The 15,526-nt window shown below is 29.4% G+C and overlaps 1 protein-coding gene across 1 annotated transcript; it reads left to right on the top strand.

Annotated features, from left to right (window-relative positions):
- Positions 1–6,088: 6,088 nt before the first annotated feature.
- LOC149926756 (uncharacterized) lies at positions 6,089–14,860 on the top strand. Its single transcript, XM_090157751.1, has 4 exons — positions 6,089–7,928; positions 11,181–11,335; positions 12,309–12,510; positions 14,724–14,860. Exons 1-4 carry the CDS (start codon positions 6,089–6,091, stop codon positions 14,858–14,860), a joined length of 2,334 nt encoding a protein of 777 aa, XP_090013877.1.
- Positions 14,861–15,526: the final 666 nt, after the last annotated feature.

The raw sequence follows: 15,526 nt of genomic DNA, 5'->3' as shown, positions 1-15,526 counted from the left end.
TCAACACGTCCTAAGTTCGACTGCTTTGCATTTTTTGGTCTCACTCTTTCAAGTAGACGCGAGCGTAGACGATTCCAATCTTTTACTTTTATTGTTCTATGAGACCAAATTGTTTTTTTTCGATCACTCTCCCTTTAAGGGGGTGGGTCGGAAATTAACGGCACTTCGTGAGCGTCAAAGAGTTCTATCGAATGAGACCAAATAACTGGACCAACTATACAAACTATACAAGTTCGCCAAGAAGGCTATAATATTGTTTTGTGCGACACATAAACGACTTCGATAAGAAAGTGCCACACTTATTTATTACTTCTGACCATTCACGGTTTCGATAAGAAAGTGCCACACTTATTTATTACTTCTGACCATTCACGGTTTCGATAAGAAAGTGCCACACTTATTTATAACTTCTGACCGCTTGGCGGTAAATTTCGCTCGTTTAAAAATTAATTTCTCGTCATTAAAAAAAGATACAATTTTACGACTGATATTTTTAGTATATTTAAACATGATCTTTCAAATAGACCCAAGTTTTACCCAACCTGGACCTTTTCTTTAACTTGACAAATCCCCCCGCCTCGCTAAAAAGGACTAGCAGTTCAGAGTGAAATTTGAACAGAGCGGCGTGGCTCGGCTGGTAAATTCGTCGGTTTTAGAGATAACGTGGCCAGCGGCTATCTGGGTTCGATTCCCGGCGCCGCCAATAATATAAATTATACGACAAATTATTTTTCGCAGCTCCATCTACCGTGTCGTCGCTTTTCCACGTCAAACAAACTACAACACTTAACTACAATCCATCCATAGCAATAGTCCCACTTCGATATATATATATATCTCGATGTGGAACTAAAAAGCAAGAAATCTCGTTGAATTTATAAATGTTGTCGGAAATCTACAATAGTATACACGAATTTACAGATATATATTTAAATTTACACAATTTTAGTTAATACGTTCATAAAACAACTTGGCAAGCCAAAATATACCTCTACTCGGAAGAATTGTCCCTAATTGTATTAATTTATCTAGATGACCCTTAAAGATATATCACCGCAATTCAGAGTTATTTACTGAAAACGTAATCCTGGTACAATCCCACCCGGTATAAAATTTTAATTATAATAAAAATAATTGAGACGAAACAGCCGAAATAAATTTATTCAGAATATTATAAGTAGTTACAACAGTGAGTTAGACGTACTAAAACAATGCACAATTGAGTTTAACCCTCTTAACAGTACAATTTTATCAATTAATACGAAGCCAATTTCATTGAAAGAAATATCTACAGAGGGTATTTCTTATTAGTTTTCTCACTTACGCAATACTTGCCGCATCTGTAACGCTCATTTTATTTCAACACTCGCCCATGATAAAGATAACCTGGGTAAAACCGATACCTTTTCTTAGTTCTTCTTTAGATAAACCCTCGTCTCCTGCCATCTAATATTCAAAATTTACTAACTCTTATTTAAAAAGCACTACACCAAATTCAATAAAACCAACCTCGTGGCATAAAACAATTCCTTAATAACAAAAAAAACCTACTTTAAACCATTTCACACAAAGAACAATAATTTAATGCTAACAATACCGCCGAAAAGCTCAACACAATCAACAAATTAAAATACAAAAGCCCAATCGTACAAATTTCGGAGCCAAAATTACCAATAGAAAAATATATAATAAAAGCCCAATTAATCAGGCTTCAGAGCAAAAATATTTAATAGAAAAATAAATAATAATAACCCAAACCGACTTCAGGGCAAAAATGATTCATAGAAAAATATATAATAACAACCCAATTAATCAGGCTTCAGAGCAAAAATAATTAATAGAAAAATTTATAATAATAACCCAATCAATCAGACTTCAGAGCAAAAATAACAATTATAAAAATATAAAATAACTCAATCGATCAGGCTTCAGAGCAAAAATAACCTATAAAAATATTTAATATTAACCCAATCGATCAGCCTACAAAACAAAAATACTTAATAGAATAGAATAAAAAAGGAAAAAGCCACTATATGTACAAAAATTATAGTTTATTTAAACTAGACGACTAGTTTCGCTACCCATTCGGGAGCTTCCTCAGGTCTGACCGCTGGGCCGCGTTATACATCCATTTATAACTTTCACAATTCAAGGTTAAACAAATTTTTTCAAGAGATTAAAGATTGGAAAATTAAAAAATTAAAAAAAAATTAAAAAAACACTCGACAATTTATACAAGAGATAGTTAATTCTGTAGACAAAAGTAAATAAAAGTTAATAAGTGTACTAAACGTATACAAAAAATTATTTAAACACTGTCATGGCTTAATCAATCCACATTGCCGCAATGAGGCTACCGGGGCCGTCATCTCTATTTAAAATTAACGAATTCGATTTTCGATTTTTAACTATTTCCAACGATTCTCTTATATTTAATTTTATGTAATGGTCAGTTTTATATATTATTTTTATTTTGTCAAAATATGGTTGGTGTCCAGTTTTGGCAACGTGTTCAGCAAGTTGTTGTTTTACCAGAACAATTATGTCTTTTAAATAACCCTAAAATCATTAACAAGTCCAGCTAATATAATTTATAAATATTTAATTAAATATAAGATTAATATAATTTATAAATATTTAATTAAATATAAGATTAATATAATTTATAAATATATAATTAAATATAAGATTAATATAATTTATAAATATTTAATTAAATATAAGATTAATATAATTTATAAATATTTAATTAAATATAAGATTAATATAATTTATAAATATTTAATTAAATATAAGATTAATATAATTTATAAATATTTAATTAAATATAAGATTAATATTATTTATAAATATTTAATTAAATATAAGATTAATATAATTTATAAATATTTAATTAAATATAAGATTAATATAATTTATAAATATTTAATTAAATATAAGATTAATATAATTTATAAATATTTAATTAAATATAAGATTAATATTATTTATAAATATTTAATTAAATATAAGATTAATATAATTTATAAATATATAATTAAATATAAGATTAATATAATTTATAAATATTTAATTAAATATAAGATTAATATAATTTATAAATATTTAATTAAATATAAGATTAATATAATTTATAAATATTTAATTAAATATAAGATTAATATAATTTATAAATATTTAATTAAATATAAGATTAATATAATTTATAAATATTTAATTAAATATAAGATTAATATTATTTATAAATATTTAATTAAATATAAGATTAATATTATTTATAAATATTTAATTAAATATAAGATTAATATAATTTATAAATATTTAATTAAATATAAGATTAATATAATATATAAATATAAGATTAATATAATTTATAAATATTTAATTAAATATAAGATTAACATAATTTATAAATATTTAATTAAATATAAGATTAACATAATTTATAAATATTTAATTAAATATAAGATTAATATAATATATAAATATAAGATTAATATAATTTATAAATATTTAATTAAATATAAGATTAACATAATTTATAAATATTTAATTAAATATAAGATTAACATAATTTATAAATATTTAATTAAATATAAGATTAATATAATTTATAAATATTTAATTAAATATAAGATTAATATAATTTATAAATATTTAATTAAATATAAGATTAATATAATTTATAAATATTTAATTAAATATAAGATTAATATAATTTATAAATATTTAATTAAATATAAGATTAATATAATTTATAAATATTTAATTAAATATAAGATTAATATTATTTATAAATATTTAATTAAATATAAGATTAATATAATTTATAAATATATAATTAAATATAAGATTAATATAATTTATAAATATTTAATTAAATATAAGATTAATATAATTTATAAATATTTAATTAAATATAAGATTAATATAATTTATAAATATTTAATTAAATATAAGATTAATATAATTTATAAATATTTAATTAAATATAAGATTAATATAATTTATAAATATTTAATTAAATATAAGATTAATATTATTTATAAATATTTAATTAAATATAAGATTAATATTATTTATAAATATTTAATTAAATATAAGATTAATATAATTTATAAATATTTAATTAAATATAAGATTAATATAATTTATAAATATTTAATTAAATATAAGATTAATATAATATATAAATATAAGATTAATATAATTTATAAATATTTAATTAAATATAAGATTAACATAATTTATAAATATTTAATTAAATATAAGATTAACATAATTTATAAATATTTAATTAAATATAAGATTAATATAATATATAAATATAAGATTAATATAATTTATAAATATTTAATTAAATATAAGATTAACATAATTTATAAATATTTAATTAAATATAAGATTAACATAATTTATAAATATTTAATTAAATATAAGATTAACATAATTTATAAATATTTAATTAAATATAAGATTAATATAATTTATAAATATTTAATTAAATATAAGATTAATATAATTTATAAATATTTAATTAAATATAAGATTAATATAATTTATAAATATTTAATTAAATATAAGATTAATATAATTTATAAATATTTAATTAAATATAAGATTAATATAATTTATAAATATTTAATTAAATATAAGATTAATATTATTTATAAATATTTAATTAAATATAAGATTAATATAATTTATAAATATTTAATTAAATATAAGATTAATGTAATATATAAATATAAGATTAATATAATTTATAAATATTTAATTAAATATAAGATTAACATAATTTATAAATATTTAATTAAATATAAGATTAATATAATATATAAATATAAGATTAATATAATATATAAATATAAGATTATTCCTGCTACAATATAACGGAGGTTGAGCTACCTTATTATGAAAAAGACGGTGTTTCAAATTTTAAATGTAATCATTGCAAGATGTCGAAGACCGACGAGTCGTTATTAGAAACTCTGAACGACCAATCAAAGGTTTCGTTAACGTTGGATTCCTCTAAAAGCGAAGTCTCTGACGACGAAGAAGTTCAGTCTGAACATGCTAGCTCCGATAAAAGCAATTCAATAGGTGATACTCTGATATTGAAATCTCTACTTACAACAGTTTTGGAGTTACAAATTGAAGTTACCGCACTTAAAGCTCAGAATGAAAAAATGTGCCTGACGATGTTGGAAATACTTCAAATAACTAAGAATCCAATCGACAACCCTAACCTCTCAAGTACATTCGCATCACTCAACAACGTTGTGTCAAGTGTCCGTGACATTTCTATTCAAAATTCGCGCATTACTGATCTGACATGCGAGACCTTAAAAGTCTGCGAATCACTAACGCCTTCCCAGGATTCTAGTCAAACGTCTCCTCTGTCCGTGGACGCAACGAAACTTAAAGAAACACCAAGGGCAAATGAAGATGAATCCTGGGCGACTAAAGCGAGGCGGGTTAAAAATAAAAAAAATAAGAGAAATACGAAATTGACAGATTCTAATAGCAACCGAAACTCTAATAAAACGAATCAAGTTGGAGAAAATAGAAAAACTACGGTAATTATGGGAAACAAAGAAAATTCCTCTTTGGAAGCTGCCCCGAAGAACAATTTAACTATTCTTCAAAAAAAGGCGGTGTTTGTCTCGAGGTTTGGTCCGAGTGTCTTAAGCAAACGATTAAAAGAATGGCTAATTGAAACTTATGACTTCAAGACTATCAACTGCTTGAAATTCCGAACCAAACATGACCAACACTCGTCCTCGTTTTACGTTTCCTGTAGCAGTGACGAGTTTGATGACCTACTTGATCCTAACAAATGGCCTGTTGGAATACTCGTTAAACCATTCCGCGGACGGCTGTACCGGAATCAAATCCAACAAGAAGACGGAAAAACCCTGGACAACTTAACACCTAGATCCGAGAGCGACCAGGTAGCGGGAGAAGGAATTTCTACTACTGAGCAATCAAACCAGTGGCACCTACCTTTAGTCACGGACCCTCCAATACTGGAAAAATTGTAATACTCTTATCTACGACTTAAAGGTTGAAACAAGATTTGAACTTAATGACTGAAGAGACTCTTAGACCGTTAAGAATCTTATACCAAAATGTAAATGGTTTAAGAACCAAGTTAAACCTATTGCACTCTAATTTACTCACCTCTGACGCCGATATAATATGTATTACAGAGACTGGTTTAAATCATTCTTTTTTTGACATAGACTTTATACCAACGAACTATAATTGTTTTCGGGCTGATCGTATCCAGATCTCGACAGATACTAGAGGTGGTGGTTCCCTTATTTTGGTTAACAAAAGCATAATCGCCATTAGACGCGCGGACTTAGAGCTGACTAGCGAATGCGTGTGGATTGAAATTTCAGGCAAGGACAGAAAAAACCTCATTATAGGAAACCATTATTTCTCTCCTTTGTGCAAATTAGATATTATAACTTCGTACCTTACAGCAGTCTGTCCGAAACTTTATGACTTAGATAAAAACTATTTAGTTTTAGGAGATTTTAATGTGCCAGGTGTGGACTGGGTACTAAACAATTACGATCGATGTCCCCCGGGTATAAAACCAAGAGCGTCTGCAGTTTTAGATTTTGTAAATGATCTGGGACTTGCCCAATATAATGTCTATAAAAACGTATATAATAATATTTTAGATCTTGTGTTAACTCATGATGTGCAAATGACAGTAGAAGTAGATCTTTGTCCTCTAATCAATGTTGACAAACCCCATCCTCCTTTATCTATTAAACTTTTATGGCCCACTCTAAGTGTTCGGTGTGAAGAGAAGGAAGTATTTGATTTCAAGAGAGGAGACTATAAAAGTCTTTATCATGATTTAACGAACAGGGACTGGTCATGTTTTAAGGATTTTTACAATATTGACGATGCAGTGGCTCAACTCGATATTATCATTTCGAATTGCCTAGGCACACATATTCCTAAAGTAAAATTTAAGAAAGGTTCGAAACGTATAAAATATCCGCATTGGTTTTCCGATGAGTTAAAGAAATCTCTATCTCGAAAAGCGTATTATCACCGGAAACATAAAAGGTTAAGAAAAGATTATGACCGCGAACAATTTAAATTACTTCGAAAACAATCTCAAACCTTACTTTCTCGTGATAGAGAATCTTTTGGTGTTTCTATAGTTGAAAATACAAGAGATAACTCAAACGCGGTTTGGTCATATGTGAACGATAGACTTAAAAACAAAAGAGGCGAAATTATAATTGACAATGATGGCAATTTTATTACTGATAAGACCGAGTTAGCTAATATTTTTAAGGAACATTTCACGAAACCTTTTGATATTTCAAAAATAAACTATGATTTAGAAAACTTCCCGATAAAAATGATTAGTTCGTTTACAAATCTGGTAATTAAGGAGAATGACGTTAGAGAGGCTATTAAAAAACTAAAACCGCGTAAAGCGTTTGGCTATGACAATCTTCCGGCGTACATCGTGAAAGGTTGCATTGACGTATTTTCTCCGCTCTTATGTATTATCTTTAACCTATCGCTAAAATGTGGTCAATTTCCTAATCAATGGAAAACTTCATTGGTACTACCAGTTTATAAGAAAGGACTTAAAGGTGATATTGACAACTATCGTCCAATATCACTAATCACTGTAATAGCGAAAATATTTGAAACCATAATGTACAAATATATCTACAACTGGTTTAAAGTTTATCTCTCTCCCGAACAGCATGGCTTTTGTACGGGCCGCTCAACAACAACTAATTTAATGTCTTTTGCCACTGAAGTGGAAACATGTGTCCGAAACCGCGGGCAGGTTGATTGTATATATCTAGATTATTCTAAAGCATTCGATAGGATGAGTCATGAATTGTTACTTGGTAAATTGCACCATTATGGTATGGGGGGTAAGGTTCTAAACTGGTTAGCCAGTTATCTTGAAAACAGAACAAATTTGGTAAAAATTAACGGTCGAATTACTAATGTAAGTTACGTCACAAATATAGGTGTGCCTCAAGGTTCAGCCTTAGGTCCCTTATTATTCAATATTTTTGTGAACGATCTATTTCTAAATATAAAAAATAATTCGAATTTAAAAACATATGCGGACGATAACAAATTGTTTAAAAACATTAATAGCTCTATAGATTGTATATCCTTGCAAAAAGACCTTTGTGACCTTGATGTGTGGAGTACCAATAATGGTCTTCCATTAAATTCTATAAAAACAAACGTCATATCATATACTAAAAAAAACAACTACATAGAGTTCAATTACAAAATCGCTGATAAAAGTATTACGCGATGTAACCAAATTAGTGACCTCGGAATATTGTTTGATCATAAAATGTTGTATGCTAAACACATCAACAAGCTGAAGGGCGACTGTTCACGTGTATTATACGCAACTTGCAGAATTGCTAGAAATTTAAAATCTAAAATTGTATTCGTAAATCTATATATAAGCCTAGTAAGAAGCAAAATTGAGTATTGTCTGCAAGTATGGGAAGGATGTAGTAATTACTTACTTAAAATGGTTGAGAGAATTCAAAGAAAATTCGTACATTTATATCATCACTATTTTTTAAAAAACAAACCTGACAATTACATTGAGATTTTAAATAGTTTAAATTTACAAACAATATATAATCGATTTTTTAGAGCAGACGCTTTATTTTTAAACAAACTTCTCACTAACAAAATTGATTGTATAAACTTACTTAGCAATGTGAATATCAGAATTCCAAAGAAAAATACCAGAAGTATTTCATGTTTCAACATCCCAAATAAATATATAAACCCTCTAATTAGACTACAAGATAAATGTAACAGGCTAGTTGAAAATGTAAACTTCTTTGAAACTAACAACTCAAAATTTGCAATTTCTTTAAATGTATTAATACCTAACAAGGATTTTGATGTATTTTAATTAGAATTCTAATTTTAGTCGAAAATATGATACCACATTTGTTATTTATTTATTTTGGTTTTTTTGTTATTTTCTATATGGAATTTTTGAATGTAACCTGTAATTTATTTTGAATGTAACCTGTAATTTATTGAATTTCTTTTTTATATACATTGTTATATATTTTTATATATTAACAATGACTTGACTTAATTTAAAGCGTGTTAGAATATGGAAAGTACTATGTATGTTTTTTAGCACGTAATAAATCCAAATTATCTATCTATCTATAAGATTAATATAATTTATAAATATTTAATTAAATATAAGATTAACATAATTTATAAATATTTAATTAAATATAAGATTAACATAATTTATAAATATTTAATTAAATATAAGATTAACATAATTTATAAATATTTAATTAAATATAAGATTAATATAATTTATAAATATTTAATTAAATATAAGATTAATATAATTTATAAATATTTAATTAAATATAAGATTAATATAATTTATAAATATTTAATTAAATATAAGATTAATATAATTTATAAATATTTAATTAAATATAAGATTAATATAATTTATAAATATTTAATTAAATATAAGATTAATATAATTTATAAATATTTAATTAAATATAAGATTAATATAATTTATAAATATTTAATTAAATATAAGATTAATATTATTTATAAATATTTAATTAAATATAAGATTAATATTATTTATAAATATTTAATTAAATATAAGATTAATATAATTTATAAATATTTAATTAAATATAAGATTAATATAATTTATAAATATTTAATTAAATATAAGATTAATATAATTTATAAATATTTAATTAAATATAAGATTAATATAATTTATAAATATTTAATTAAATATAAGATTAATATTATTTATAAATATTTAATTAAATATAAGATTAATATTATTTATAAATATTTAATTAAATATAAGATTAATATTATTTATAAATATTTAATTAAATATAAGATTAATATAATTTATAAATATTTAATTAAATATAAGATTAATATAATATATAAATATAAGATTAATATAATTTATAAATATTTAATTAAATATAAGATTAACATAATTTATAAATATTTAATTAAATATAAGATTAACATAATTTATAAATATTTAATTAAATATAAGATTAATATAATATATAAATATAAGATTAATATAATTTATAAATATTTAATTAAATATAAGATTAACATAATTTATAAATATTTAATTAAATATAAGATTAACATAATTTATAAATATTTAATTAAATATAAGATTAATATAATTTATAAATATTTAATTAAATATAAGATTAATATAATTTATAAATATTTAATTAAATATAAGATTAATATAATTTATAAATATTTAATTAAATATAAGATTAATATAATTTATAAATATTTAATTAAATATAAGATTAATATAATTTATAAATATTTAATTAAATATAAGATTAATATAATTTATAAATATTTAATTAAATATAAGATTAATATAATTTATAAATATTTAATTAAATATAAGATTAACATCAGGTTGTAAAGCTAATTAAAGCTGTACATTCCAACCGGCCCTAAATGGGTCAGAGTGTGCAATAACTGGTGGCTTTACCGGGGAGTCGAAGTCCGGCTCTTGTAGCCCATAAGGGCGTTGGCGCACTGGGAGATGTTAGCTCTGATCAAATGGTCTTATCTCCAGCTCCTACTTCGGTAATTTTGGGCTGGAAACTGAGCTTCACCTCAGGCTAACGGAGAGGGTCCAGGCAAACTGGCCGCCTCGGAAGCTTGGGTAGCCTGGTGAGGGTCGGCGGGTCTCGTTATGAGGCGCATTGGAGCACACCGGGATCTCCGGTGCCAGCTGTGCGGGGCTACGTGGACCGGTGTGTGCCCGTCGTTCCCTTTTAGGAGCTCTTTCTCCTACGTTGGTAGGGTGTCGGCTGGAGTTGCTACAGCATCCACTCTTTACCCCACACCTGTGCGTGAAGTGGAAGATGGTCGCCCCATTGCTGCGCCTTTGGTCGGGATGAGTGGCTTGCGTCGAGGGTGAGACCATTCTGGATATGTCACCTGTCTGGGCTCGTGGACCTTGGCGTAAAGAATTCTGATGAGACCACCGGTGTAGTAGGCTGTTTGATCGCTTGGAGCACCGGTATATAAATTTCTGACAACATGTATACATTCCAACTCATCAAGTTTTTCAATGTTTCAAGACCTTTCAACTCCATTATGTATGTCTCAAGATAGAAGTATGAATTCTACAATTACATCATTAGATGACCAAGACAATTCATATCAGAATCTCACTACACCATGGGAACTGTCTAGCCAAATATCTAAGGTTAATGTTGGAGTTCAAGTTTCAGTTGTAAGTTCTGGAAATCAAAAACATCACAAAGACCCATTTCAACTCGAAAACAAGGAAGGATTATTTTCAAAATGAATAAAAAAATATGAAAATTGCAAGGGAAGGTTAAAGGTGTGATTAATATGAAAATCTTAGTACGGTGCTGTTAAGAAAATATGTTAGACCACCATTTGATAATTATGCAAAAGACGTAACTGATGTTAAAGAAAGAGTGAAAAAATATAAAAAAAACCTCTGTCCAGAAAGTATTTAACTCTCTGATATGTTGTACCTGAGCCCAAAAGCAATTTTAGTGATGTGTTTTAATAAACAGCGTAATTTGTGATACATTCGTGCTAGCTATTTCCTAAAATAAATAGAATTATTTTAAAAAAATGTACGGTTTCAATAAATTATCGTAGGATTAAATTAAAAAATAATTATAATATTTATAATTGAGTGCTAAAAATTCTAGGCTCTAGCACATTTACAATATCTTCTTTTTTAAATCAAATTTTCCGGGTTTTGCTGACGTCATTTTTGATATTTTTCTAGCATATAGTCGCCATGGGCGCGTCAAAATTCTAAGAATTCTTGCCTTGCTAGTGAGAATTCTCACTTGTAAAATTTTTGACGGTCCTTCTCACAGGAAGTGACGTCATCTCTTCTCACGAGTTCTCTTGAGAATAATGAGAATAGCTACGAGCATTCTCACTTGGTCAAAAAGGGGGATAGTATAAATAAAAGTGGCAGCTAATATTCTAATTGAATTTACTTGTTGCTGAAGAAAATAAACATGATTTTTTTGTGAACGGAAATGAATTTCGGAGAATATTGAATGGTTAGCTAATTTCCGATGAAACATTTACTTTTAAATTATAAATAAAATATTTTCTTCCTTCATATATTGTCGTGAAATCATGTAAAAATAATATTTATTGTCAAAGGCTTAGTTTACAACGTTCATGGCATTCTCGTAAGCCGCCATCTTTAGAAGAAACTTTGTGGTGCTTTGTTGCCTGGTCAACGACAGGCCCAACTTTTCGCTGACTTGCCAACATGCACACTCTGTAACCATGAGGTCAAAGATCTAAGTCACATCCTTTTGACGTGTCCAGCTTTGGAGAACCATCCGGGAGTTTCGGAATGGCGGATGGATCACGAACACCTCCCTTCAGAAGTGCTTGTAGGCTTCGGTAATTCCGGGTTTTTTCGAGGGGTCCGTCACTTCGAGGAATCGTGTACGAGATTCCGAATCAAGGAATCTGAAATCAAGATTCTTGATTCTGCTAAGATTCTAGATTCTACCCAGATTCCATGATTCCTTAATATTCCGTGATTCCACTCTTGATTCTTTGATTCCGTGATTCTTGTTCGACTACACACTTTCACAAGGTTCCTTGATTCATCTATTCGCAACCAAAACCAATCTAGCTGTTCGAATATTATAGAAAATGCGGTGTGACTAGGCAAATGACCAGTCAGTTTAAAAATTAAATCGAACGTGGTCAGTGGTTCACTGGACCACTAAATAAAAGGGTCCCACTGGTGTTTGAAAAATTCAGCCCGAAAATCGAGTAGCAGGTGGCTTTACATTCCCTATACGTCATAATTTCGCGAGGGAAATTGTAATAGTTCGGTGGCCTTAAATTCCACTTGGTCTACAGATACCTATTATGGATCAGCTCAGGTATTTCAGTGCACGGGGTCGAAGGCTAAGTCGATGGTCACTGCCACGCACAGGTTTACTTTAATTAGTTCCTTATTTTCCACCCTGTAAAGGGGCTCCGTCTGCATGAGATTCAAACCTCGCCTTCAAAGTTCCAAATTTGAGCCAACCAAATTATAATCGATTGTAATACGCCCGAGAATACGACGAGCTAATACGCTCGGTAATACGAATACGATTCAACTATAGCCACGTTCACACATACGCGTTTCATCTAAAAAGGTTTCGAAGCTCTTCCAGTGGCGTAACTAGGGTATGGCAGACATGGCAAGTGCCATGGGCGGCACTTGAAGAAGGGCGCAAAATGGCCAAAAATAAAAAATAAATGTAATGTGACAAAAATTATATCTTCAGTAAACGTTTTAGCCTCTTTAAGAAGTTGATCTGACGTCAATACCAGAGGTAATAATAATCAGCTAGACTAATAAAATTATCTTTTATTTTGCTTAAACTAGTCATTAATCTCCTTTCTCCTAAATAGAGGAAGCCTCAGTGCGTATGGTAACACGTCATTTTTAATTCCACCTGTCCCAAACACCTCTTAAATAGTCCTTGCAGACTGGGCGCGATTTCTGTGCTTGCTTTAGGCGACAATTACCCTAGTTACACCACTGAGCGCTTTCAATTGTTTTCGACCATAAGTGTGAACCTAGTTAAATCAGAGAATTTATATTATAACACTCTAAATTATCTCTGGTAAAATATCGCTTAAAACCGTTTCAAATCACGAAAAAATCCGTTGTCGGGCCTTAAAGCAAGTGTCGGCTCGACGACAAGTAGCCCTTTTTTCAACAGATGTCGCTATCGTTGACACCAAAACAAGATAGTTAAGTTACATTTTGACCCAAAAGGCGATAATTATAGGTTCACCTCGCGTTGATTGGAAAAGGCTTCGCGTCCAGAAGACACCATTGTGTCCTAGTTACTGACTACTCTTGAGTCCTTGTCGATGAAATTGCACTGCGGCAGGCACCCTTTTCCTCGCAACGTTGGATTTAATAGAGGAGCGCGTGGTGATGAACACTCCCGAAGGCGTCTTGTAGACAATGTTGGTTGGTTGCGAGGGCGCACTGTGCCACCGCAGTCAACCTGAAAGCATTATCCGTCGCCCGCCGACCCTTCCGAAAACCCGATCGGTCTTGGGGCTGTTTTCGAAACTCATAAGTGCTATATAATTTCTATATATTTATTTAAGGAAGGGTATCCAAAATAATTTTTCTTCTCTAAAACAAAAAAATATTACCCTCGCAGTTTTTTGACTGCAACTAAAGCGCGGGTATAGGGAATGCGGAATTTTTTTTTAATTATAAATGAGCTATTTTCAGGGTCAAAGGTCAACTATTTAAAACTTGATTTATTGTATTTTATCTTATATATAGCATGAACCTGAGTGCTTATTTACATTACGCTCTTCAATTCCTTTGAAATGAGCCCTCTTTCGAATTTTCGGGTTAAGTAGAAGCTGAGATAAAAAATGGTTAATGGTAGTTTTCAATGTGACTACACTATATCTCAGCAACCGCTAAACCAGTCTTCCAGCAAATTTCAGAATCGACTTCTACGGCCAAATTAACGCTAAATACAAGTTTTCACGAAATTTGGCGATGGTCGGGTGAACAAGTGGGAAAACCTGTCCTGGAATGACCCCAAGCTTGAATGGTTTTACGTAAAATGTCACAGGTAGCCAAAACGACGTCGGAGAATCCGGCGTGAACCTGACCTTTTCCGCGAGGAGGAAGAACAACTTTGGTGGGTGTAGAAGCTTAGTAACTCCAGCCAGACGGTCCGCCATTTCATTGCCCGGAACTCCAACATGAGCCGGACACCACAGGAGAGTTATGGGCCACTGGTATCCATCACAAAGGTCGTAAATGGTGGTGACCACCGGGTCCGTAGAACGAGAGTGTAGCTGCGTCAGAGCACTTTTCGAATCCGAGCAAATAACCAAAGTGCCTTGGAGGTTGCCCGACGCGTATTTGAATAGCGAAGAGTTCGATCCTATTTATGGGATGACTGGAATCCACAAGACGCGTCGCACCGACATTGATAGGCGGGATCGCGAAAGCCACACCCGCCACACCCAAGCCCTCAGCCAACGAGCCGTCGGTATAGATGACTGTAGCGTTCTTTCGGAGAGGTTCTAGAGCCACGAGGAAAAGTTGTCACAGCATATCCGAACTGTTATCCTCCTTAGTGGTAGTGAGCAGACAAATGGCGACGGGATGTATTGAAGAGCCAGCTCAGGTTGTGGGCCTGTGCCAAACTCCAAGCCCTGAGGAGGAATAGTAAGCCTCCCAACGGGAAGTGATGTTCCAAAGTCTCGAAGGAAGACAATCCTTCCCTCAAAAAGGAGGTGTAGTAAGAAGGAGTGTCCGCCGCGGTGCACGGAGCGAGGTTAAGGAGGTCCAACAAATAGCGTCTGAAGCACAATGGAAGAAGCGCTGCTTTCACCTCCATGAGACTAATGGCCATTGAGGGCGGGA

The sequence above is a fragment of the Leiobunum rupestre genome, chromosome 9 (assembly GCF_980474605.1).
Source record: "Leiobunum rupestre chromosome 9, qqLeiRupe1.1.hap1, whole genome shotgun sequence".
NCBI lineage: Eukaryota > Metazoa > Arthropoda > Arachnida > Opiliones > Sclerosomatidae > Leiobunum > Leiobunum rupestre.
Note: the sequence above shows the minus strand (reverse complement) of the source record. Positions and strands in the feature narration are given on the sequence as shown.

Excerpts from the sequence above, each read along its gene's own strand:
- LOC149926756 (XM_090157751.1), top strand. The coding sequence starts at position 6,089 with ATGACTGAAGAGACTCTTAGACCGTTAAGAATCTTATACCAAAATGTA. Across the intron at positions 11,336-12,308 it reads TTGGAGTTCAAGTTTCAGTT|AAGAAACTTTGTGGTGCTTT; the intron begins GTAAGTTCTGGA and ends CGCCATCTTTAG. Across the intron at positions 12,511-14,723 it reads AGAAGTGCTTGTAGGCTTCG|GTAGCCAAAACGACGTCGGA; the intron begins GTAATTCCGGGT and ends AAAATGTCACAG.